The sequence below is a fragment of the Nematostella vectensis genome, chromosome 2, assembly GCF_932526225.1.
Source record: "Nematostella vectensis chromosome 2, jaNemVect1.1, whole genome shotgun sequence".
Lineage (NCBI taxonomy): Eukaryota > Metazoa > Cnidaria > Anthozoa > Actiniaria > Edwardsiidae > Nematostella > Nematostella vectensis.
Genome location: NC_064035.1, coordinates 15,135,123 through 15,161,226, shown reverse-complemented (window position 1 = coordinate 15,161,226; position 26,104 = coordinate 15,135,123). Strand labels below are relative to the sequence as shown.

Below are 26,104 nucleotides of genomic sequence, written 5' to 3'. Positions count from 1 at the left end.
TTAAATACTTATCCAAGATGCACAACGGTAAAGCTAAAGCCAAAGAAATCATTCAAAGAATCTTGCTCAGGTTTTTTTGTTTCATTGAACAGTAGCAGCTTTAAACTTTCTCGTATATGACGTGTACCTCCTTTGTAGTATGGAAGGTCATGTGATCTTCCGCCTAGTGTTGACTTTGGCTCACAAATCATTTCAGACAAGTACATGAATAATACCGTGATACTTGTAGACTCCCATAGCAAGCGTGTAGGGGTACGTTGAAAGATGAACATTCTCCATCGACTTGAGTTCCCTCATCACACGCTCAACATCTGGAAGGAATGTATCATGAGCATAAACATGTACCAGAGGGGAAGTGAATAGACGCTCGGGGACTCGAATGAACCGGAATTAAAGTATTAATCAGAAATCAACAATGTGATAACTACTTACTTTCCACGTCGCCTTTTTCTGCGTAGTACATGAGGTATTGGGTCTGTACTCTGTACGTAAGAGCTCCAAGACCGCCAAAACGCCTGAGACAAAATAAATACATCAGTAAAACAAGCCTTTTTTTAAATATTTGATGGCAAGACTAGTAGTATACCGTGTACGAAGTTACCTGATTTTTTAGGGGGGGGGGAGGGATTGGGGGATCGGCTTATGAGACAACAGTCAGAATAAAAGTTTTAGGAAACAACTATTTCATACCAGACACCCCAGGCTTCCCTTGAAAGATTTTGAATCTCCCTACCCGGATCAAGAGCAAACAATTCACGGCAGTTATTACGATCAGGAAGGAGTAAGGTGAAGCTGAACGATGTCATTCTCATAGATCTCCTAAAGAACTTACTCCTTTGCAGCATCCGCCTCAGTGATCTTCCCGAGTGCCAGATACGACATGATGATGTAAGACTTGGAACGATTGTCAGGCCTGAAACAATAAAGGCATGAGTTTTCTTTTTTTTTTTTGTCATACAATTCCTGGCATCTTACAATTCTTACGTAAGACAAATGTTTGTCAAGACATACATTTTCTTGGTTGATTCATACTTTTGCTATCATCTAGCAGCACTTACGTAAGATCAAGGTTTGTCATCTCCTCATAAAGGTCAACAACTTTCCTTGGGTTCTGAAAATGCAAAAAAACAGTGGGTTGCTGAAATGTCTTGTTGTGGAAATGAGGTAAGTATTTATAACATAGTTGACTGTTCATCACACACATGCCCCTCACCCAGGGGTTTGAGTAGGTGTTCTTTGGCCTTTAGCGGCCTATTCCCTTGTCCCTCCTACAGTAGTCCACAGTGTTTTTCAAGATTATTTCTTTTGCGTGGACCTTCCAGTTTAGTGCGGTGGTTTTCCGAACTCCCCACCCTGGCTATGGGCCTTTTCCCCATATATCTCAATCAGCTTGGAGGCCAATCCTTTTATTAAATTGCACCTTGTATTTCAAGGGTCCAGAAAAGAAGCCTCCATCTTTGCTGTGTCCATAGGCCGAGATTAACAGCGAGAAGATTGTACCGTTGGGCTCCACAAGTTTCTGAAACACAACAAAATGCGATGAAGATACGCTTATGCAATAACATACTAAAAATATTTTCATGTACAGTACCTTATAATTGTCGAAACAGAACTGAGCAGCTCTTGATTCCCCAATGAAGGCGAATATCTGAAAATAGGGCAAACATTTTTTCAGTATTATGATTGTCTACCTGTATAGTCATTTTACACATATAATGGTAGTCACAAAGCTGTCAACAAAACCAGATACAACACACATTGCTCTAAAATGGCATTACTAAATACAGACTTTTTAACCATTTCAGAGTGAAAAGTTCCAATGTATGTATAAAGAAGATAGGAAAAGTCTTCAGGTTACCACTACAGGCCTTAGAAGATACTTACAATGTAAGTATCTTACCTTGTAAGTGTACGTACAAACAGTATGTCTGGTTTCCCTATTGCAACTACTGTATTAGTGAAGATAAAATTGCACATTTTCAAGACATAGATGTATTTGCTTATGTTTTATTAAAATAAACATTCGAACCCTGATCATCTGCCTGTACTGATGCTCATCCAGGGGCACTCTATGCTGCTTCATCACACGGATCAACTGGAAAACAAAACAAGTCAGGAATACCTTACAAAGGAACCTAGGATACTCCAGGATACTAGGAAAATAAGCTTATATAATAAAAGCAAGGCCAACCAAGTGCCTATCTAAAAGAAGCCTATACTTTTTAAGATTCTCTAGATTTTTACGGTTGTGGTCTAGAGATTTTACAGGTATATTACTGCATACTAAATTGTGACTGGTTTATTCCATCAATAGTATGTATAGCTCCTGAGATGTGAATTACATGGATAACAGCTGAATCAATTAAACACTTTGATAACCTTCTTGGAAGTTTAAAAAGGTGATCCAAGTTTTGGTTGTTATTGGAAAGAAAAGATTCTAGACGGATCTTGAGACCTAATTCTGGGGCTAAGGATGCTATTTTGAACTTCTGCTCCCACATTGCATCTCACCTCAAAGAACTCTTCGTTGAGGTTATGCAGGTTCAGATGTTTCATGACTGATGTGTAGCTACGGGAATCCAGCAGATCTTGAAGATTCTATATCAATACAAAAGTGTGAACACTCTCAAAACCATATTCTCGTAAACAGATAAAAATTACCCGAAAATGTATTCAATTGAAAAAACAACAAGGTGAACGTCCTTACTAGACCATAAACTTTGAATTTTACATCCTGGTTTGATGAAGAATAATTGGAATAAGTCAGACAGAACACATTTTCACATTCAGCTTTTGTACTTTACTTTTTGTAATTTCGGCTTTTTCATTTTTTTCTAATGTCACTGTCCTCGTAGCTATTTTCATATCTTAACGTCTCTATCAAAGTGGCAATCGCACTAGTTTACTGTACTTCAGTTGATTAGGTAAAGTTAAAGTCTGGCCTGCGGACAGAAACTCAAACCGCCTCAATTGTAAAGAGGCGACAAAAGAGTATATTAGAATCCGCGCTATTTAACAGGCCATCCACTCTTGACCCGGTATCAGTCTTTAACAATTTTGAAGTATTTTCTTTTAAAAGCATGGCTTCAATGAGACTGTAAGGTAATCTACCGTAAACTGGCGCCATTGTTGCTTTAACACTTATAAACTACCTCTGAGAGTACGAGTTGTAGAAACTTGACGCCTTGTTTGCACCCTGACCTTGACCGGCAACAACTCTCAAGGACGTCTGAGATTGACATTGCTGTGTAAAATTGTCAAAGCTACATCAAGGAAAAGACTTACGATATCAGAGATTGGCATGGCTTTATACTTTAATCAAAAATACTACATCAGAAATAATAAGCAGATAAAGTACATATAGTGCAACAAAAGATAGGGGCAGACAATGTGCAAGGGATACTGTACTTACGTGGAAACTACATTTTGTAGATCCTCTACATATATAACCCATTCGATGAAAAATTAGTCCCTTCCTACGTATTTAGGTTACACTTAGATGAAGTAAACAGGAATATTTCATGTTTCTTTGTAATACACATTTCAATTATTTTATCAAATTTTCTCAGTACAAGCAAGCACAACCAAAAGTTCTTAACCAGAAACACAAAAAGTTTAACAAGTGATTTATAATTGACAGAAAGTTTTAATGTGTTATTTACCTACCAATAAGAGATGTCTTGCCCCTTGATTTCATTTCTTTTAAAATCTGCACCAGAAACAATTAATTTTCAAAAAGGATAAACATACAAAATAATTAATAACATATTTCTTCTGCAATTTACCTGCACACATGTATGAGCATCAAATGATCTGCAAAAAAATGTTTTGAGAACATTTAGAGATAGTACTGTAGCAATTCATTACATACAGTACATTCATTACATACAGTTTTATTTACAGAAAGCCAATCACTCTGCCATTTTAGGCTTCTGTACAGTACCGACTCACTTAGAATCCATTTCCATTAGCTAATTCAAAGAAGTGGTGAATATCAAATTAAAAACATTATTTTCAAAATAAATATAAACATACTTTTTCATGGCTGCAACAAATGTTTTCTCAAACATTCTGTCTGGAATATCCAACCCTTCAGCACGATCAACTGAAAAAGACCAATTGTTTGTTATCAACTAAAAATGGGTAATTATTGCTAAAATGGTATAACTAAAAAGACTACAGACAAGCTTTAGAAAAACATTAAAACAAACATATTCTGTAGCCTATACCACCCCTTTTAATATTGTTATCAGACTTCGATCATGGTTGATTATTATAAAGTTTAAAGATTTACTCACAGATTGATTTCAGCTTGTCAATATCTCCAGTCTCCATGACAAGCTGGGCCATCATTTTAAGAAGGTAAGGGGACAGAGGAACATCCTGCAACACAGAATACATATTTACACCACAGGCAGTTACCATGGCATTGTGGCATTTGTATGACAGACCTTAGAGGCTTCTAAGAAAGTGTTCACATCAGCATCCTTGGGCTGGCCAAATGCTTGCACAGAGTAACTCAGGCTAGAGATAAAGAAACAGAGAATATTTTATAAATTAATATAACAGAATGTTGGCTGGAAAAGTGCTAGCAAGGGTGTAAAGCAAGTCAGCAGTAAAATGCCAACAGGAATTTTCATGGTCTTCTATTCTAATCTATTCAACAGGGTAATTTTATAGAGAAAGTAAACCTGGCTTTGCACACAGTGTTTGATGGTAACACAGGTGCTGTTTCCCTGGGCCCATCTGAGTTTTGAACTTACCTGATTGGGTCAACATCAATATTGTTTTCTGACATCAAAGTAAATATTTCTTGTGAACCTAGAAAACCAAATAACAAATGTTAGTAATCTTAAAGGTTCTACAATGCAGAACACCAGAGGCAGATACAGGGGGGTGGGTTGGGTGAATATCTACCTCCCTTTTAAAGTAAAAGATCTGAGATCTACAGTAAACGATCTAAATTTCAACAGTCCGAGTGGGGGCCTTCAATAGATACCGTAGGAGGCATTTTTAAGAAAGGGGCGCTCTTTAAAAAATTATGAAATTATACAAAACCCCCAAGTGCAGTGGAGTTCTCTAGACATTAAGCATGTCTCACCCAGTAGAAGCCAAACTACATTGCCATTTGTTTTTAAGCTGGGAAGGAGGGTAGGGGGGCGGGGGCGTTAAATAAAGAGGGGCATTTATTAAAAAGGGGCGTTCATTTCAAACATGTAAGCTTTTGGGGGGACTTAGATAGGGGGAATTTATTGGATCATTTACGGTATGTGACGTACCATCTACCAAGAACCACTGGATCAGTTATAAGCCGTCTATCCGGCCATTATCTACCCCCCATTTTGAAATCCAGGAACCTGAACATATATAACACACTACATTGTATTGCAGATTACCTAACCAATAGATCTCATTTTGGCAAACACACAGATGATTTCACAATGTGTCATGACACACTGCAACATGTTCTGTGTGTCTACAGGACATACACACCAAAATATATGGAATTGCAAAAAAGCAAAGTGGTCGAAGGAGTTATAGACTAAATGCACTAAGAGCATAAGGCTTTATATGAAAATGTGCTTTGGATTGCGGCCATGTAACCTTCGCTCCGCTTAGTTGTCTACAGCTTTTTTCTCCGGTTTCTGCCTTTTTCTTATGTTTATTGTCCAAATTTCTTCACAACTTCATAAAACTATTGACCGTTAACAGATGTAGGTACATAGTTTTCAAATTAATTATCGGAATGGAGTGACTTTACCATCGTTTTATGCCAAAGTCGAGGAACTCTTCACTGCTATTTGTTATTAGTGGCTGACACATTTTCGTAAGTGTCATTGTTTTTTGTAATGGAACTTTTCCGTTTTAGGAGACTTTAAGTTAATGGTTACTTGGCCTTGTGATTATTTGTTTTAATTAGTACCCCAATTTAGGGGCACAACATTGAAATGTCAAGTAAAACTATGGCTGGTTTTGGTTCCTTTGCTACGTAATGTTTTGTTTTCTTCATTTTTAGTTTTTTTTTTTGCTGGTTAAACTTAAAATCGAAGAAGGTGTGGCAGACTGGGGCTCTTCAAGTCATTATTAATTACCTTTTGCATCAAGTGTGTTGGCATAATGGGCAAGCATTGGATAAAAGTAGTGCTTCTTAACCGTCACTTTCTGAAACACATAGAAACTAGAATAAAAAACTTCTAATAGAAATGGGAAATAGATTTTAAAAATTTCAAACATACCTTTGCCAGCATTTCCCTGATAATTGCTACAGAGGTTTCTGGAAAAAAAGCCAACTTTATTTTTGGATTTTTTATAAATTTATACATAATTTTGTCATCTGGGTCATTCCTATCAGAGTGATAATCAAGTGGTCGAAATTAACAAATTAAGGTAAAATTCAAACTGAGATCAATAAATTAAACAAGATTTAAAGCACTTTTTCTTATTCACCATCACTGTACCAGATTTTTGTTATCATTATCACAACTTTATTTACATACAGCATCTATGCAAATGTACAAACTTATACCTGGTCTTTTTATATTAAACGACAAATCCAAAGCAGTTTCAAAGACATCTCTCATTGATCCCCTGGTATTTAAATCATTCACGGCCATGATGATGGCTTCCGTAGGCTGTAAAAAACACCAAACATACTAGTAGTTAGTAATATATGAAACATACATTACAGTATACCAAATTAAATCTTTGGGGTTTTGATGAACAAATATACTCTGTATATTACATCTCACTAATATACTGTACAGTCATTGTCTGTATAAAAAAAGAGAAAAAAACAAAGTTCTTGAGTTACTTTCAACCCTTTTCTTGGCCACTCATACATCATACATAATACAAACCACTATTGTAACAAAGACAATTGGGCACAGACTTTGTAGGTTAGATTGTTTATGTAACCTTAGAGGTTCCAGTTCCATTGCCATTTAAAATGGTCCAAAGGGTGGGCACTTAGTAGAGTTGGGCACTAAGTAGAGGCTTGGATTAGAGGGTGAATTAGAAGTTTTATACACATATATAATTTTATTTATCTGCCAATGTATACCTGTTTAGACAAAATAATCTGTCTCAGAAGAATGTACTGTGGGTTGCTGGTAAATGAGGTGATAGGCTGCGGTGGCAGAAAGTCCAGTATGGCAAGGGCAGACTTGACCTCACCAAGCCCGGCTAGCATCAACATCAGACTTTGGAGGTCTGAAATAGAAACAGATCAAATGATACAAGCCTATAGCCATTAGTGGGATGCAAAACATCAGATGATATGTAGTATAAGCCAACCTAATAAAGGCCCAATGAGAATTAATTAAAGGACTTAAAATACACTTCAGTTTTCAGAACAAAGTTGATGCTTTAGAGGGTAAGCAGAAGAAGGCAAAGACTTAATCTGGAATAATCCATTACCTGTCTCAATAAGTCTACGGACAGCTGGCTTTTCTAAAATCTAGTCAATAAGGAATGCAACAATTAGCAAATTGTGATCTAAATACTGTAAACACACCAAAAATGTCACCTTTATGATGACATCGTCTTGTCCACATCTTGAGAATGTGTCGATAAGAGAGAGATAGACAGCCTGTGTCGGGTAGACCCGCCTCTCTTGCATCTCAGAGATCGTCTGGAAAAATACATGGGAAGTCATAATTCCAAAATTTAAACGTTTTTACAGAGCTTGTTTTCTAGTTTTTCTGTGTAGCAGAAGTTATTCTGCCACTAATTTGTAAACCTCAAGGCCCACCCTTCTTTGTGGGATACTACTTGAAGAAAGAAATAAGATGACTTATGTCATTTTGCCACTTCTTGGGTGACATGACATTTTCAAAGGCCTTTCAAAAAATATTTGTGAGCTACTAATTGCAGAAAACATGAGATGAAGTTCCAGAGCTTGTCTTTTTTGGTCTTCTTGCAAAAGGCATACTGCAATTTTATTAGTATAACTAATAGATTAGTTTTACAATATGACCAAAAGCCAAAATTGGAATCTATTACTATTGCTCAATGGGTAATAGCCAACACATGAATAATGCATGGATTACTTAACGAGGGTAAACTAGTGGGGGAGGAGTTTCAAAACTACCTAGCCTACACAGTAAAGACCATGACTCTAGCTGCAAAATTCGAGTGGAGATCCGTTATCCAGTGTGACAATGAATTCCGCAAACTTCAGGCACTTTACAATTACTCTTGGAGTTTTGACTCCAACCACCTACACACGGTTTTCTTGACACCACTACAAAAGGTTAATAACATAAACGCCACACAGGGTAGACCAGCTAACAGAACCCCACAACACCAACAGGGCAATAACATAAATACAGTAACAGCAACTTCTCGTCTGCTTTCGCAACATTTACCACCGATAGCCGTATCATTTGCCGTAACTACAATTTAAAATGTTGCACTTTACCAGCATGTAATTTCGCACAAGTATTTGACCGCAAAGTGGCAGGAAGGGCGTGTGGACAGTCGCACCCAAGTGTGACGCACACACCACCAGCTTACAATAGTAACGCTAATCAATCTTCGCCAAACACACAATAACTAACATCCATCCCCGCTGGCTTACCAAACTTAGGCATGATGAAGACGAGCAATATATTTCTAACGGTGTTAGGAAATCGCACAAGGTAATTATGTTATCACACGCACAAAACCTGTGGTCAGCGCGTTAGGAGCAATTCGGAAACCGGACTTGGGTGAAATACAGTTTTATAAATGATTGTTCCCGGCCTACAAGGCAAGCAGTACACAACTCCATAAACATAGACACCTTCAAATTCCAGTCATGAGATAACGCAATCAAGCTCCTTGTTGATTTATACCTTGCAATTTAATTGTTTTTCTCATGGTGTTACAGAAGGACAAATAACAGAAAATACTACACCCCCAAAACATCCTTGTTGCATACTAACCTCATCAATAGATTCAAGATCTCCGTTTTCTGCATACATTGTGAGCAGTGAAGTATAACTCTCGATTCCTGGCTCCATCCCATTGTCCCTATAAAAACAAATCACTCCTTGATGTTAGAGTTACTCTATAAAGCCACCCATCGATTTTAACACCCCCCTCTCCAACATCCCTCCCCTCCCTCTAGTGCCAAAATTTTTAAATACACCCCACTCTCTATCAAGTCCCTCTCTCTTCCCCTAACATGCATAAAAAATAACATGTACCAATGCTACGAATGATTCTTGCATGGTTTAAATGATCAAAGGACACTAAATGTTTTTGCTAAGGAAGAGACAACTATACTAAGAAATAGCATCTGAAATTAAAGTGGAAGCACCCTGTGTAAAAAAAACTGGGGGGAAATATTTTGGAATCATCTCTCCTACTTTCTATAACCCCCTCTCCAAAAATCCTCCCAACTTTGAGAAAAAAATGAAAACATGAAAGCTGGCATAAAGACAGTTGCCTACCTCATGAGGTTGAAGACACCCTTGGCACTCTCCATATCCCTACAAGAAACAGATAAAAGTGTTATCAGGGTTCTATCAGAATCAAGGTTTTATCATAAGTTACCATTGGCAGTCTCCATATCCCTACCAGAGAGAAACACATAAAAGTGTTATCAAGGTTTAGTAGAGTTTAGACATCACCTATTTTTTCCATATGCCAAAATCAGAGATGTGTAGATGGGCTCCGTTACTGGCATATCTGCTGCTTTCATAAACTCAAGAACTTTGCTGCAATAACATAAAAGGTCTGTTAGTTCAGCCAGACCCCGCCCCATGGGTGGATCGAGGGGTCGGCTGAGCAGGCCCCCTACCCATTATTTTGCTTAAAGAATATGAATAATCCGGAACACCCCTTTTATAAAATCATGGGACTCCTGGGTGTGTCCAAAATACTCCCAAATCTTACAGTCTTCATCAAATGAAAATTTAAGAGAAAGATGATGATTTAAAAGCACTACAAAATATTGTATGCTCTAATCTTTAGATCCAGATCTGGCAAAATTATTTATCGGGGGAGGGCTACTAAGTTGAATTTTTTTTCTGGTTCAAAAATTTCGACCCTCCCCCAATCTAAAGCACAAAAATGGTGACCCTCCCCACAAAAGGCAACTAAAAACTAAGGCCCTTCCCCAGAACAAAAAAAGTGCATTGATAAGTTTTTGAAATTATACTCTATTTGTGAGATGCCCTACGTACGGCACATTCTTCCAGGAGCATCACAAAATTATATAACTGTATATGTGCAGAGCCCACAAATGAAATAAACCCACAATTGTAATAAGAAGTTGCCCACAAATGTAGTATCCACATAATTGTAATAACAAGTCATATAATCTGTGCAGTACAAACAAAGAAAGGGGATTGGGCACTTTGCCAAGAAGAAAAATATATGCTTTATATTTTGTTATTTGGTCTGAATGTCACTGTTTGAAATTTAAATTGTGGGGTGACAGACACTGCCCACGTCCCCTGCATGCCAAATTACTGGCCTAAGCTAGGAGAAGTGATGTTTCAAGCCCATTTTTAGGGGTGTTAATACAAAAGTATAGGAGGGTCTGGGGCCATGCTCCCCGTGAAAATTTTGTCATTTTCAAATTATATGAAATGCTCATTACTGTTAAATCATCAATGGAAAATAGCATCATTAGCTTCTTCCCAAAAAAATCTTATTTGCATAGCTTTTCATACCACCAATCTAAATAATTAGAAGGGGGACTTTGACATGAATTGAAATGGAAGTTAATAAAACCAAAACTGCAAAAGATAACAAAAGTAGAAGCCACAGTTTAGGGGATAACGGTTTTCAACGCCAGCGAAACCCAAGTCATGAAAGTGCAAGCAGGAGGCTCATCACATTTCTCTATTTTTTAGGGGTCTGGGGTTCTCCCCAGAAAAATTTTAAATTAAGACTTTTAGGAGGCTCGGAAGTTAATCAGTACCTGTTCGAAAAATAAGGACTTCCCCTAAACCCTGTATCAAAATTTGAGGCCCTCCCCACAAATCGAAGCTCAAAAAATTGCAACCCTCCCCCAAAAAATACATAGCAGCCCACCCCACTTTAAATTATTACCCTTCCCTTAAGGTCATGCATGCAATGTCGGTGATTGATCAACCCAGGTTAAGGCAACGCCAAAACACACCGCACCAACATTGTCCACATGGCCTTAAAAAAATCCCTAAAAGACTATTCATATAAACCATTAAATACATAGTCCTTACAAAACTCCTTGGATATCTCCATTCTGTCCAAATCCCTGTATCACCAGGGCCATTGTTGTCTAAGAGCAAGATAACATGATAAATTAGAAATCTATTATATTTGTGTACAATATGTAATTCTATTGTAGAACAGCAATTAGCTAAAAACATTATTTTAATAGAGTTGTACAAAGGACAAAGTAGAACACAAAAGGTTACAGCAAACAAATATAAAAAAAGATGGCCTTAAGAAAACAAATAGTTTACATTTCTTTATCCAAAATACCTATCACAAGGTGAGAGAAAGTGACACTGTACTTTTTATGTGATCACATACCAGATTGGGTTCCAGTCCGCTTGACTGTATACGTTCTAGCACCTCCAGCGGGTTAAACTTGTATCCATTTTGAAGGTAGACGGACAACAGAGCATTGTACATCATAATATCAAGATTAACACCTTGTAAACAAGCAAATACACAGATTTAAAAAAAGTAGTACTAAGTTGCTTAGGTAAGTTTGACTACTACAGAAATCCTTTTTTGAGCCTCAAAACACTTTGATTCTTATACCGCTATATATTCTGACTGCTAAATATTAAAGTAAATCATCATCATCACCACACAAATTCTTATACTGCTAGATGTTATAGCTAATCATCATCATTACCACACAAATTCTTATACGGCTATATGTTATAGCTAATCATCATAATCACCGCACAAATTCTTATACTGCTAGATGTTATAGCTAATCATCGTCGTCGTCGTCGTCATTATCATACTGTGTCATGGTATCCCTGTATTATAATATGTTATGGTATCCCTGTGTAATAATTAGCATAGACACATGTAAACGAGCCGAGATGGGGTCCTAGTAAACCTCAGTTGTTGTGTTACATCTCGAGTGAAATCTTCTTGCATCCGAGCCATCCTACATCAGATACATACAGTACTGATGAAAAGTTTTGCAACCAAAATTTGAAAGCAGTTTTAAGCCAGCCCAAAATTTGGCATTCCACTCTCAGGAAAGTTTAGGTCTATTGTTTTTGATTTTTGTTGTAAATGAACTCTTATTCTGTACACTGAACTTTCCTAAGACAGCATTATTGCAGCCCTATTATGTGAACAGACAAATGTGCGATCACTGAACAACAAAATATGGTGAAATTCAGCTACAGTAAAACATGTTTGCTTTAAAATCGTTCGCTTAGGCAAAAAATGATAAATTTCGGGAGCATGTAAAAAAAAAAGAATTAGCTGAATTTTTCTATTTTAAAGATATCATTTACTCACATTTTGATTGCATTACTTTTCTTTAGTACAGTAGATGTTCTAGATTACTAACCTGCATTCTGAAGTCTGTCCCAGAAGTAATGTGCAAGCTCTGTCCTTTTTTCTGGAGTCTCATATATCAACTCCTTTCCACAGTTCCTCAGTACCTGGTATGCCTGGAGGTTACTTATCTGCTCTTCTGTGAACAAATTACAGAGATTCCACAGTCTAATCATTTGCTGACACCTTCGGAGACTAAAAAATTAAGTTAGTACAGCATACCTGTCAATCCCCGAAAATCTCAAGGCTTGAGAACTTTTTGTGGGGATTGGTGGGGTATATTCATTTTTGGGGGGAAAGGGTGGGTATACCCTTGCAGGTGTTTGCCGTGTAGGAAGCTCTCCTGCACAAGTCCACTTATAGATCTCACAAGGGTGTTAGATAAATTGCACTAGGCAAGGGAATTATTGTTTTATTTATTTTAATAGAAAATAGGTTAAATTTCAATTTTCTATGGAATTATTTTTCCAAAGCGATAAAAATCGCTAAAAGCTGCTGCTCAATGCAGGAGAGCAGGAGAAGGGGTCCAAAATCTTAAGACTCCCATCTAATGCGGGAGAGTTGACAGGCATGGAACAGGGAAATGAAAAGGTATCTGTTAGTCTACCCACTAACGGAAGTTACCATTAACAGAAAACTGATTCTAAATAATTCTTGCTCTTACTGATATGAAATCTCCAAACTTGGAGAGAGAGATTACTTTTTTGAGTTCTGGGTTCTTTTAGTGAACAATACTTGGAGGTTTGTGACAAAACTGGGAGGATCAAGATTAAAACTGAATTACTAACAAGTATGATACAACAGATTTGAGAAATAAGTAAGAAATGACACCGATGATGTAACAAGCATAACATGGTAAATAAGACCAATTGCTTGCACATGGAAGAATTAAAATACCAACTTGCTAAAAACTTGCTAAATAAACGCATTGGTACACAATATTTTAAGCTAAACATTACCAAAGTAAACAAATGTGCAGAAAATTTTAAGTTAAGCTTATTCTTACCTCGTTGCAAAATTTCCTCAAATATTTTTACGAGTGATGGCCGAGTTGTGATGGTCCCGAGTTTTTGCAGAATCCGTTCGTACTGATTACTGCCTATCCTTCCTCTGTCTTTTTGTCGATCGTCTCTCCTGTCTCGGTTTGTCTTTGCTTCATGCTCATAACTTGAGCTTGTCACATTTTCACTCTCATCTATTGCGTCGTTCACACTTTCCACTGGCGGCAAACCACTTAAATACCTCACAGCCGACAAACTAGACGACATAGGCTTTGGCGTGTAGCATAGCGGTACTTTTTGGCATATTCTCAAATAATTTACAGGACATTTGTAAGCAAGGGTAGCTATATTTCTACAAGATTTTACAATACCAGGTCTAAGTAGAGCCGCCATCTTGAAACGTGCAGCAAACCATGTGGTAGTTTGCAGGCCCACCCGAACAATATAACACAGTGATACCGGGGACGAAATATAGACAGGGTGGGAGGGGGGGGGGGGGGGGGTATCGGCCGCAACGTTCATGTGGGCCTTATCTGCTTATTCTCTAGTGTTAAAAATACACCTGACAATTTGAAGTATTAGACTAGGTGCACTCATAATAAATAATAGAATCCAATATGACTAATAAAATAACATTTTTATCGCTGGATGTTGCCGCTCTCAGTCATAAAGTTGCAAGATTTGTACTTTGCAAATTTATTCCGGGTTGACATTGTCATTTGCTACACTTTCAGAGTCATATTTGTAAGCTTTATGGGTGGGACGCAATTTTTAGGAGCTTTTTACAGGGGGAGGGGGAGAGGGGACACATATTTGGGAGATGCGCTTATTTGGAGGTGGCGTTTATTCGCGCAATTACCGCGCGTGTGAAAATTAGTTCGAAAGAGGTGCACGTGGAGAATAAAAGTAAAAGGAACCGTATACGGAAAATAAACTTCGTTTATGCCCGTGTGATATTCTTTCACACGCAAGCTGTGTCTTCTATCATCTCCGTCTCCAGTTTCCTTCGCCAGTAAAATACAGTATGAGCCTCAAGAGATAAAGCCCTAAACAACGCAAAAAAAAAGGCAAAACAGATGAGATAAGCGCCGCTATGCACAACACGCGCATTGTAGAGGGAAATCCGTCCGGAACTTAGTATATGGATTCTTACTGACATTTGCACTATATATATATTATATAAAGCATAGGCTTACCATCCGAATGGTTCGAGTCGAAGACTCCTCTTAAAGGAGCCCAGAGAGTAGACAAACAGTATATGATATTATTTTCATTTATTTCAGTTACAAACAAGAAGTCTTCGACTCGAACCATTCGGATGGTAAGCCTATGCTTTATATAATATATATAGTGCAAATGTCAGTAAGAATCCATATACAAGTTCAGGACGGATTTCCCTCTCCTCTTACTCTGGTAGGCGAGAGGTGTTGACAGTGCCGACAATCCTGGGTACCATAGCCAAAAACGATGCGTGCTAGTGAGTGAACGACGGCTTATTCACATTCCAGTGTAACAAGATCGCCACGCAAGCAGATCTAGAACATCTTCCGTTATAACGCGATCCGACTTGGGGGCAGTAGCGTTTGAGTGCGAGAACAAGAACTCCAATAGCCACAAAAAGAAAATTCAGGCGTCCAGCTTTCTAAGGTATGGTGCTAAAGTTTTCTATAAGCGTTTTTTTCCAAGTGTGAGCTTTTGAATGCTTCTATGACCCAAAATCTGCAATGTAATGTGAGAATGTTTTTGACCTTTGTGATTTTTTTTCTTTCACAAAACATGTACATTTACCTGTCAGCTTAAAAGCTTATAGAAGTATGTAAGTATAACAGTTTAGTTGAGTAGAGATATCCTTGACAAAACTTTATGAGAATCACTTTGACCTCATAATTTTCTTATCTTAATCAAAACCGATTTTTATCGTAAATTCCCATTTTTTTAATATGACCAAATGTCAATGCGCAACCCACAACAGGAAATCAGTTTTTCCAGTTCTAGAGCAATTCTATGCTAAAAAGAATATCTAACATGTCATTTCAATAAACACTCAATATAACGTACGATAGGAGTTAAGTGGGTGTACGAGAAAAATATGCTTTGTGTTCAAAGAGTAACTAATCAATCTGAGATAGGTCAGTACGCAGCTCTTACAAGCTGCAATTTGATTGGGCAAATGAACAATATCCGCACCTCGAAACAAAAAACGAGAAGAATAGAGACAAAAGAACTCCTTTGTAGAACAAAGATAATAGGAGACAAAGCAGCTTCTGAGATGGGTAGTCTGGTATTTTCGTGAGATGTAATTAGTTTTGTAACGTGAAACGTGCACGAATTTCACTGATGTTCTTTTGATAGCCTTATTAACGAAATCGCAACATCAGTTCGTATAATCCTATGGGAGTTGAGAGACGATCAGATATGTCAACAATATAAAAAAACGCTCTCTTTGAGTCTGCTTTGAGTGGAAAACAAACGTGACTTTTTGTGATCGTTCCTTTGTTAAACATGACGATTAAGTTTTCACAGCAGGATATGGCTATCATTAGGTGTAATGTTAAAAGCAGATCTCACTACAAACACGTAAAGAAATGTATAGGGGCCTAAATCAACAGATCTATATCAACATATTTATATATTGACCAACCTAACGCAGTGTCTAGAGGTCCGGAAGCCGGATGGGGTCCTCAAAAACTACGGCCCGGTAGTCCGAAATAATCCTATGTTTTTCTCGTAGAATTTAGCTATATATATTCGAAAACAAAGTATCTTTGATGGAATATCCAAGCGCATTCTTTTGAATATATTTATTTACGTTTTTGATCAACGTTGTACACAGAATATTTACTCCTCGATATTGGCACTTTATAGCTTTTATGGTGAAATTAGGAAGTTTAAGTGATTATCGGGATTTACGCATTGAAGATTTCAGTTTCCAAGTGCCGATATCAGGGAGTAGGTGTTGAACATGTTTGGGAACAGTTGGGTTTCTTTGACTGACTTAGGGCACGCATAGATGAGGTTAATGACCTCAGTTATATAATCAGTTATTCTCTTTAAATACATTCTTTCACTGCATATACTACACAGTCATTCATCGCCGCGTCTCGGCGTTATAATCCATCTCTAGCATGGGAACTGTTGCCACATGCAAAAAAAAATGCACGAAACGCACGGTTCATAGCGTGCTCAAACTGTTATGCGTGTCACGCAAACAGGATCCGATTAATAATAAACCATCCTCGCGTTTGCCAGCCCAGCGAAATACAAGGAAAAGAGGCCTCTGCTAGCAGGGAAATAATAGCCTTGGGTCCCCGAGAATGCGGAAAAACTCTCTCTAAGCAAAGCTTCACCCGAAGCATTTCGCAAAAATGCCTAATGAAAGGTCTGGAAACGAAGTCTAGCATCCTTTGGTACAATTTAAACAATAGGGGGCTCCCACTGTCATGGGTCCTTGAGAATCCAAAACAAAGGGACATAACACTCTAGAGTTGCCTGCAGAAGATATTAGTTTTCAAAAAATCCCTCGGGGATTCATGAACACGGAAAACCGGATATTAAAAAAGATTCTGACTAAAATTATAGAACAAAAGCAAAAATTGCTCGAAACAATTTTGAAGACGTTGCTCTTGGGTAGCCTCGTCCCTAGGCTCCTCGGCCGGCCTGTCACGCTCTGCATGGCTATGACGTCACAGGCCCTTCTGCTCTCGCCCCGGCATAACGGCATAACATAAAACAAACAGTTTAAATTATTACATTTAGCTATTCATTAATTAGTAGTATCGGTTGTGCAGACAGCTTGAATATTATATTGTGGCAATCAACGTATCTGTAAATTTTTCTTTTTTTTTTCTTACCAAAGTATTCAATAGATTGTACAGGCTCGTAGCAGAGACCTTAAATGTCTTGGATGAGGCTCTTTGGAAGAGCCTAACGAAGCTAACGTTTAAAAACATATGAGGGCCCCTTAGAGCCTACTCAGCCAATGTAATAACATTGATTTAATATTTTGAATTCAATACAAAAGCATTCAAACAATGCAAGACCCAGTTGCTTGTTATAGGTCAATCAATAATAATAATAATAATAATAATAATAATAATAATAATAATAATAATAATAATAATAATAATAATAATAATAATAATAATAATAATAATAATAATAATAATAGTTTATTTCAACTACCACTATCGCAGGTGCTACTGAATTACAGTGGTATGGTCATAACACATGACGAAATTATTTGCCATAAATAGTTCACTGGTAACGAAAAGCGAACATTTCAAAAACTTTTCAGACTAAACAAAATAAACCATCTTTCTTCTAAGCGAACACTAGTGGTCAAGAACACAAAATGACGACAAGGGATGAAGAGAAAAAACTACCAGTAGAACACGTAAGTTTTGAAAGAAATTCGGATTACACGGAAGGTACTTAGGAAGGTGTGGTGATAGACCATAACGAAAAGTTTGCTTTTCTTGATTGCCGTCTAGGATCAGGAAAACAACTTGACGGTGCTCAGTCCTGGTAATAATAATAAAAACGCTCGATCTCGAAGGAAAGCACTTGGCCTCGCGTATGTTGTTGATGAAAACCCACCATGGTACGCCTGCCTTTCGCTCGGATTCCAAGTAAGTGACGTGACGATAAGTGAAGTCAATATCGAACAGGGTGCAGCGAAACAAAACCCACAACCATGAAAAGGCAATACGTAGATATAGATCATCATCTAAATACGCTCCAAAAATCATTTCTATTTAAGTCGATAACTCAAGTTAGGCACTAGGTTTCCGTTTTTGCATTTCCTGTGGACTAGCGTACATTATTCCCCTTACATCCGCACAGGACGTAAACCTAAGCGAGCATTTGATACGACAGATTATCCTTTCACCCCATAGGTGAGAGAAGGTAGAATAACCCTCCCTTTCTCCATTTTTTATCTACGCCAGTAAAATATGAATCAAGAAAAAAACACTGTGTGATTTCATTTCAACTTCTGTCCTGAATTGCTACTTGTATGCAAAAGTAATATGTGTGAGAAAGAATTAATAAATTAACAACATTCCGGCATACCCTGTAGACCCGGTCCGTACCCATTCAGGCATACCCTGTAGACCCGGTCCGTACTCATTTAGGCATACCCTGTATACCGGGTCCGTATTCATTCAGGCATACTCTGTAGACCCGGTCCGTACTCTTTAGGCATACTCTGTAGACCCGGTCCATACTCATTCAGGCATACCCTGTAGACCCGGTCCGTACTCATTCAGACATACCCTGTAGACCCGGTCCGTACTCATTCAGGTATACCCTGTAGACCCGGTCCGTACTCATTCAGGCATACCCTGTAGACCCGGTCCGTACTCATTCAGGCATACCCTGTAGACCCGGTCCATACTCATTCAGGCATAACTTGTAGACCGGGTCCGTACTCATTCAGGCATACCCTGTAGACCCGGTCAATACTCATTCAGGCATAACCTGTAGACCCGGTCCATACTCATTCCGGCATACTCTGTAGACCCGGTCCGTACTCTTTAGGCATACTCTGTAGACCCGGTCCATACTCATTCAGGCATACCCTGTAGACCCGGTCCGTACTCATTCAGACATACCCTGTAGACCCGGTCCGTACTCATTCAGGTATACCCTGTAGACCCGGTCCGTACTCATTCAGGCATACCCTGTAGACCCGGTCCGTACTCATTCAGGCATACCCTGTAGACCCGGTCCATACTCATTCAGGCATAACTTGTAGACCGGGTCCGTACTCATTCAGGCATACCCTGTAGACCCGGTCAATACTCATTCAGGCATAACCTGTAGACCCGGTCCATACTCATTCCGGCATACCCTGTAGACCCGGTCCATACTCATTCCGGCATACCCTGTAGACCCGGTCCATACTCATTCCGGCATACCCTGTAGACCCGGTCCATACTCATTCAGGCATACCCTGTAGACCCGGTCCGTATTCATTCAGGCATACCCTGTAGACCCGGTCCATACTCATTCCGGCATACCCTGTAGACCCGGTCCGTACTCATTCAGGCATACCCTGTAGACCCGGTCCGTACTCTTTAGGCATACTCTGTAGACCCGGTCCGTACTCATTTAGGCATACCCTGTAGACCCGGTCCGTACTCATTCAGGCATACCCTGTAGACCCGGTCCGTACTCTTTAGGCATACCCTGTAGACCCGGTCCGTACTCATTCAGGCATACCCTGTAGACCCGGTCCGTACTCATTCAGGCATACCCTGTAGACCCGGTCCGTACTCATTCAGGCATACCCTGTAGACCCGGTCCGTACTCATTCAGGCATACCCTGTAGACCCGGTCCGTACTCATTCAGGCATACCCTGTAGACCCGGTCCATACTCATTCAGGCATACCCTGTAGACCCGGTCCGTACTCATTCAGGCATACTCTGTAGACCCGGTCCGTACTCATTCAGGCATACACTGTAGACCCGGTCCGTACTCCTTTACGCATACCCTGTAGTCCCGTCTCTAATACGGATTCATTAATTCATTTTCCAGCATTACCTGACGATGTTGGGCGGAACTCTTTCCATTCCATTTATCTTGAGTGGACCTATGTGCTTCTCTAACAACCCTCTAGTCGTCGCGGAGGTTCTCTCCACTATCTTTTTCGTCTCGGGTATTTCCACCCTTCTGCAGACGACCTTCGGCGTCAGGTAAATAAAGAATTCCTATTACCACTCAAAGCTATTCAACGCCATCATCCACAACTTCCTTTTTGCTTCGTAGGCTTCCAATCATCCAAGGGGGAACATTTTCGTTCCTGGCGCCGACTTTTGCCATCTTGTCGCTCCCGCAATTCAAGTGTCCAGCGAGTACAGGTGATTAGCAACTCTTTTAAAATGTCTAGTTCCCATTTGGCAACAACAATTTGGCATTTGTTTAGCCGTCATACAATTATGACGCACAAGCCACGTCAGTGTCAGTGATCGATTGATGAAAAGCATTTCTTAATAGTATTTATATGGAGATACTCCACATGTAACTGACAGCACATTAGTAGAGCTATAGACCGCTCCTATCAGTATTCGTATTGTATAAGGCCCGCGCTCCGATAAAATTCAAGAATTAATAGAGTTTTACTTGCGTCTTAGTGGGTCTGGTATCTCTAGAGCTATTTTTCATTTTACATTGTGCTCTTCAGTTTTAGAAGGCTTGAACGCAACAGCTAACGCAACAATAGACAAAAGCGGTGATTGGAGGATACGAATGCGAGAGGTATAACAACGTTATTGTAATGCTTTCCTTGTCGCTCTGTGGAAAGGAATAAGCGCCACAGAAATAAGCTCTTGAAGAGAAAGTATTTACAAATTTCAGTGGAAGTTGAACGGGGCGGTAACAAGGGCACGTGGCGCTGCTCTCGGGTTTAAGAAGCCAATACATTTTTCTATGCGGCAGTGCCATGCATTCTTGTTCCCAGTTCCTGTTGCGTTAATAAACTCAATAAAAAATTATGTATTTGCTTTACTAGGTATCTTAGTATTAATTACATAATAGATTACTTTTTCTGTTTCTTCTTTCTTGTCCAGATCCAAGGTGCCATCATGGTCTCCTCCTTGTTCCAAATCTTCATCGGATTTTCAGGAGTCATGGGATTCCTGTTGCGCTTCATTGGACCAATCGCTGTGGCGCCTACTATCACTCTGATTGGCTTATCGCTATTCCATGTCGCCGCAGAGCATGCTGGTAAGATTGCAAAAAAAGCGATAGCGATGGGTCGAAAGAGAGCTTTATGAATCCCACGATAGGAAAGAAACAAACAAGCATCTGAACCTTTGCACACAATACAAAGAACGCCTGCGAAGTAGACTTCAGGATGGCTTCTAATACATAGCCGTAGCAGCACTATAATTATTGGGGGGGGGGGGGGGCACGATGCCGAAACATTGAGAAAACAATGGGGGTACAGCCTCGCCCCTACTGGCCAGCCATTTCCTTATAATTTTTGAAATTGGGGGCCAGTGCCAGTGCCAGTGCCCCACGCCCTGCTACGGCCCCAGTTTGCACGTAAGATAGGGGCGCGAGGGGGGCACATTACAAAAACATTAAGAAATATTGGGGGAGCACACTCACGCCCCTGTCATTTCCTTATAACTTTTGAAATATTGGGGGGGGCACATTTCCCCAGTTGCATCTGAAGGGGAGAGGGGGGCTTCCCCTAAAACTCTCACATACCTTGTTGAGGGCACATTGGTGATAACGGTTACATTTGAAATAAGACCATGCCACATAACACTATTCCACATTTGTAATAAAGTCGTGCCACATTTGTAATAACATGCTAATAAGTTTTACTTGTTACAGGTAATCATTGGGGAGTCGGTTTCATGTGAGTATACCCAGCGTAAAGTTCTAGCAAATAAAGATAGTTTTCATATTTCCTGCCATTTGAGCAGCATTTCCGTCTCTTTACGTGTTATCTTTCGTATCTCTCAGGACCGTGTCTCTCATCACGATCTTCTCTCAAGTCTTGACCAACATCAAGGTTCCTATTCCCGCGTACAGTAGAGAGAAGGGCTACTACACTGCACACTACCCGGTATTCAGACTGTTCCCGGTGAGTGCCGTTATGCGAATATCCTCACTATTTCCACTCCCCAACACTACCCCAAGGTTGCTCATGTGGCGTACAGTTTAAGCAACCTTTCTGATTCTTCCATAAGTTTAGGATAAGCACCAGCCAGTTTTAACTATCTCGTTCGTATGCATCGCTTATTGCTATGGGTCACATACTTGATTAGTTGCCTGAGCGTAATATACTTTCTTCTTTAAAAAATATTTCAATACTTCTAAAAACCACAAATACCTCATAACTCAATGTTTATCATCATTTCCTATTTCAGATCATTCTAGCAATCTTCGTGTCGTGGGTGATCTGCGCTATCATCACGGCTGCGGGGGGATTCCCGGATGACCCCAAGAACCCAAACTTTCTCGCAAGGACAGACGCGCGGACGATTGTTTTGCGAGAGAGTAACTGGTTCAGGTTCCCTTACCCAGGTAATGTGTTACAAACCCCATTTTCTGACGCTTTTCTCTCTCAGAGATTTTTACAGTAAATTCTTCTTTTGCGTGTCATTTGTATCAACTGACAGGTCAATGGGGCACGCCCACCGTTAGTGCCGCAGGGGTGTTTGGGATGCTGGCCGGTGTCTTGGCCTCAATCATAGAGTCCGTGGGCGACTACTACGCATGCGCTAGATTATGCGGAGCACCTCCTCCCCCTAAGCATGCCGTCAATCGCGGGATCGGTGTGGAGGGCATTGGGTGTCTCATCACCGGACTGTGGGGGAGTGGTAACGGGACTACGTCATACAGCGAGAATATTGGGGCACTTGGCATCACAAAGGTAGGGAACACTTTGATGGTTTATTTGGTTTTAGACAGAAACGTAAGGTGACAGACGAAGTGACTGATTACCATCAATAACCAAGCTCTTAATCTCAGCACCATGTAATGTTCGTAACCTGTCACATTCTAGTGTGATTTCTCGATTTACCCAGCTTTAGGCAGATAAAAAACAATGATTGAAGCAGTTCCTTAAATATTGTAAACGCGCTCTCAGCCGCTGGTGCGCAAAAGGCTCACCAACATTTCCTATCACCACGCACCTCACCATGCACCATACACCAAGTACACCACCACTACACCACCAAGTACACCGTGCAATATTCAGCATTATCCAATAATTCATAACAGGCCACTATGAAGGGACCACCCAATCGCAACAACACTGGGTGCTGCATGCGCAATAATTTAGTCTTAAAACGGTATCATTAGCTATCACATCAAATCATCACATGTGCTATAAAGAGAACTGATACAATTCGAAATTAAATGTTATTTTACAGGTTGGCAGTTTGCGTGTGATCCAGTACGCAGGCCTGATTCTTGTGGTTATGGGCGTGGTCGGTAAAATAGGCGCTCTTTTCACCACCGTACCTGACCCTATTGTAGGCGGGGTCTTTATGGTGATGTTTGGGATGGTAGCGGCGGTAGGGATCTCCAACTTGCAGTTTATCAATCTCAACTCTTCGCGTAATCTCTTTATCATCGGTGTGTCTCTGATGCTTGGCTTCGCGTTGCCATGGTTTTTGAATAAGCACCCCGAAGCCATAAAAACAGGTAACTATAGCAACTTGATGTTAACTATGCTCCCTCAAAAATTTGTAGAATTTCCATTCTCGCATACAGGAGGTTTTTGGAAGGCTGCTGGAAACACACTATGAATACTTTTGCAGCTAAGCTATTATCAAAATTGACTTGATTATTACAGAGGGGAGCAATTCTAGAGTGATATGTTGCTTATGTCCTCTGCTCACCTGGACTAGTGATGCATAAATCTCGGTTTGGGATAAATTTCGTGCAAAAAGAAAGAGAATTCCATGGAGATGAGAATATAAACTATGCAAAAACTTGGCCGTTATTTTTCGTTATCTAGCCACTGTCGCGGAGTGCAATTGACTTTTGGTTTCCAAAAGGGTTTTGACGCTTGGTCATCCTAGCAATAACAACAAGAACGAGAAAGCATTCTTTTCAAACTAGATAAGTGTTATAAGACGGTTGTCGGCCAATTCAACACATTTAATCTCTTAATTCTCTGACACAAACTCCATGCGAAACTCCATGTGACTGTTGAACAACAACGCGTGAGCCCGCGGTACGATGGGCTCCTAAGGGGGGGGAAGGTAGTAACAAACTAATATTATAACATCTCCCCCCTCAAATAACAAGTCCCAATGTCACTATGAAATAAAAGAAAATAAAAGTAACAAGACTATGGCTCAGTTATAATAGTTAACTGTTCTTAACAAGACTCAATAAGCCTATCAGGCTTTTGCACAAGTCTTCCTGATCTGGTAGTGACTGGCTGCTTCATAGGCACATCCGAGACTTATAAAGCTTTGTTTCAGATGGTTATATCGACTTTTCTTCTTTTATCAATTTATCTATGAGCTTGATATCAAAACAATATAAGGTGGACATTATCGGTTGTGTTATATGGGGATATCCAAAATGATGATATCATGATTCGTGAGGTTTTGATGTCTTCACCGTTCACAGGTACACAAGCGACTGGGATACCCGAAAATGATGATCATGATTTGTAATGTTCTCATGTCTTCACCGTTCATAGGTTCACAAGTAACTGGGATATCAGAAAATGATGATCATGATTTGTTAGATTCTCATGACATCACCATTCACAGATTCACAAGTAACTGGGATATCAGGAAATGATGGTCATGATTTGTAATGTTCCCATGTCTTCATCATTCACAGGTTCACAAGGGATCGACCAAATCGTCACAGTCCTTCTCAAGACCAGCATGGCAGTGGGAGGAATAACTGGACTCATCCTGGACAACGCCCTGCCAGGAACACCAGAAGAGCGCGGTATTCTCTTGTGGCGTAAAATTGTCACCGAGGGGGGTGATGAGAGTAACCAAGTGGCTTCGTTTCATATATATGACCTACCTTTTGGATTGAATCGCTTGTGCAAGTTTAAGATAGCGAAGTATCTCCCATTCGTACCATATTACCCAGTCTCCTTGCACGATGAGTCCGAGGAGGCGACAGTAGGTATGATGGAAGGCAAAGAACCGTAAGAGCTTGAAAGAGTGAGACACGGACAAGCATGGAACAGGGACAACAGTGTCAAAAAGTATCAAACAGGAATACATAAAAAGCGTTAAACAGGCAAGAGGAGTATATATTCTTTTAATAAAATGTATTTTATCCGGGGGGGAGACTCTCTAGAAAAGTAGACGGGGGTGCTCGACCTATCTTTTAGGGTGTAAAACTCTTACCAACTGCTATCTCTTAGGGGGTGTTAACATAACAATACAGGATCCGTCAACCAATTCAAACGGGCATTATTTTTAATGCTATCTCTTAGAGTTAAAGATTCCTTCGACCACACCTAATGTGTTATCTCTTAGGGGTAAGAATTGTTGTTGACCACTCTCGAGCACCCCTGTCTGTTTTTCTCGAAGTCCCCCTGGGATATTTTGCATTTAGGCTAACACACAATTTATCTACTGTAAATGATCGAATAAACGCCCGGGATAATTATTTAATTTCGATGATCCGAGTGCCCTAGGGGGGGGGAGGCGTTCAATAGAGAGAAGGCGTTTATTAGAGAGGGGCGTTATTTACAAACTATGAAAATATAACAAACCCAAGTGCAGTGGGGTTCTAGTCTCAATCAGGATCACGTTAAATTATAGCCTTTGTAACAAGCACTTTTTGACATTGAGCCAGTAGAAGCCAAGCTCCGATTAAACAAGAAGGCAATTTAATTTGGTTTCTATTACCGGAATTCCTATGTCGTTTGTTTTTAAGCTGGGAGGTAGGGGGGGCGTTTAATGCAAACTTGTTAGCTTAAGGGGGATCGTTTAGGGTATCTGTACAAAAGCGACGGCTTGTCCCGTTTCTTTAAGGATATTAAAATCATCATTTCATACTGAGGTGACTTCTATTTCTTCCCAGAATGTAAAGTGTTTCTGAATGTCCATACCAAGTACATACCTTTCCTAACAAATCATAAACCCTAAC

The 26,104-nt window shown here is 39.7% G+C and overlaps 2 protein-coding genes across 7 annotated transcripts in view; one reads left to right on the top strand and one right to left on the bottom strand.

Moving 5' to 3' along the window:
• Positions 1-13,947, bottom strand: part of LOC5521847 (leucine-rich PPR motif-containing protein, mitochondrial) — a 40,370-nt gene extending 26,423 nt beyond the window's left edge. For all 6 annotated transcript variants that reach the window (XM_048720787.1, XM_048720790.1, XM_048720793.1 and 3 more), the window contains exons 1-28: positions 13,511-13,947; positions 12,518-12,643; positions 11,509-11,630; positions 11,193-11,251; positions 9,615-9,701; positions 9,435-9,473; positions 8,925-9,012; positions 7,526-7,630; positions 7,417-7,456; positions 7,061-7,209; positions 6,527-6,632; positions 6,237-6,274; positions 6,093-6,162; positions 4,764-4,821; positions 4,452-4,524; positions 4,299-4,383; positions 4,036-4,105; positions 3,786-3,813; positions 3,667-3,709; positions 3,153-3,244; positions 2,512-2,598; positions 2,030-2,095; positions 1,592-1,648; positions 1,421-1,519; positions 1,059-1,111; positions 833-913; positions 433-515; positions 216-311 (exon numbers count right to left, since the gene is read on the bottom strand). In XM_048720787.1, the coding sequence (XP_048576744.1) occupies positions 216-311; positions 433-515; positions 833-913; positions 1,059-1,111; positions 1,421-1,519; positions 1,592-1,648; positions 2,030-2,095; positions 2,512-2,598; positions 3,153-3,244; positions 3,667-3,709; positions 3,786-3,813; positions 4,036-4,105; positions 4,299-4,383; positions 4,452-4,524; positions 4,764-4,821; positions 6,093-6,162; positions 6,237-6,274; positions 6,527-6,632; positions 7,061-7,209; positions 7,417-7,456; positions 7,526-7,630; positions 8,925-9,012; positions 9,435-9,473; positions 9,615-9,701; positions 11,193-11,251; positions 11,509-11,630; positions 12,518-12,643; positions 13,511-13,898 (2,488 nt within the window). In that variant the 5' untranslated portion in view covers positions 13,899-13,947. The remainder of the gene's footprint in view (positions 1-215; positions 312-432; positions 516-832; positions 914-1,058; positions 1,112-1,420; positions 1,520-1,591; positions 1,649-2,029; positions 2,096-2,511; positions 2,599-3,152; positions 3,245-3,666; positions 3,710-3,785; positions 3,814-4,035; positions 4,106-4,298; positions 4,384-4,451; positions 4,525-4,763; positions 4,822-6,092; positions 6,163-6,236; positions 6,275-6,526; positions 6,633-7,060; positions 7,210-7,416; positions 7,457-7,525; positions 7,631-8,924; positions 9,013-9,434; positions 9,474-9,614; positions 9,702-11,192; positions 11,252-11,508; positions 11,631-12,517; positions 12,644-13,510) is intronic.
• Positions 13,948-14,980: 1,033 nt separating this feature from the next.
• LOC5521846 (solute carrier family 23 member 2) lies at positions 14,981-26,014 on the top strand. The gene is made up of 13 exons (XM_032367014.2): positions 14,981-15,152; positions 17,831-17,898; positions 17,996-18,133; positions 20,045-20,202; positions 20,276-20,367; positions 20,691-20,764; positions 21,076-21,232; positions 21,851-21,875; positions 21,983-22,103; positions 22,390-22,546; positions 22,642-22,895; positions 23,398-23,671; positions 24,830-26,014. The coding sequence occupies exons 2-13, from the start codon at positions 17,857-17,859 to the stop codon at positions 25,153-25,155; spliced, it is 1,818 nt and encodes a 605-aa protein (XP_032222905.1). The 5' UTR covers positions 14,981-15,152; positions 17,831-17,856; the 3' UTR covers positions 25,156-26,014.
• Positions 26,015-26,104: the final 90 nt, after the last annotated feature.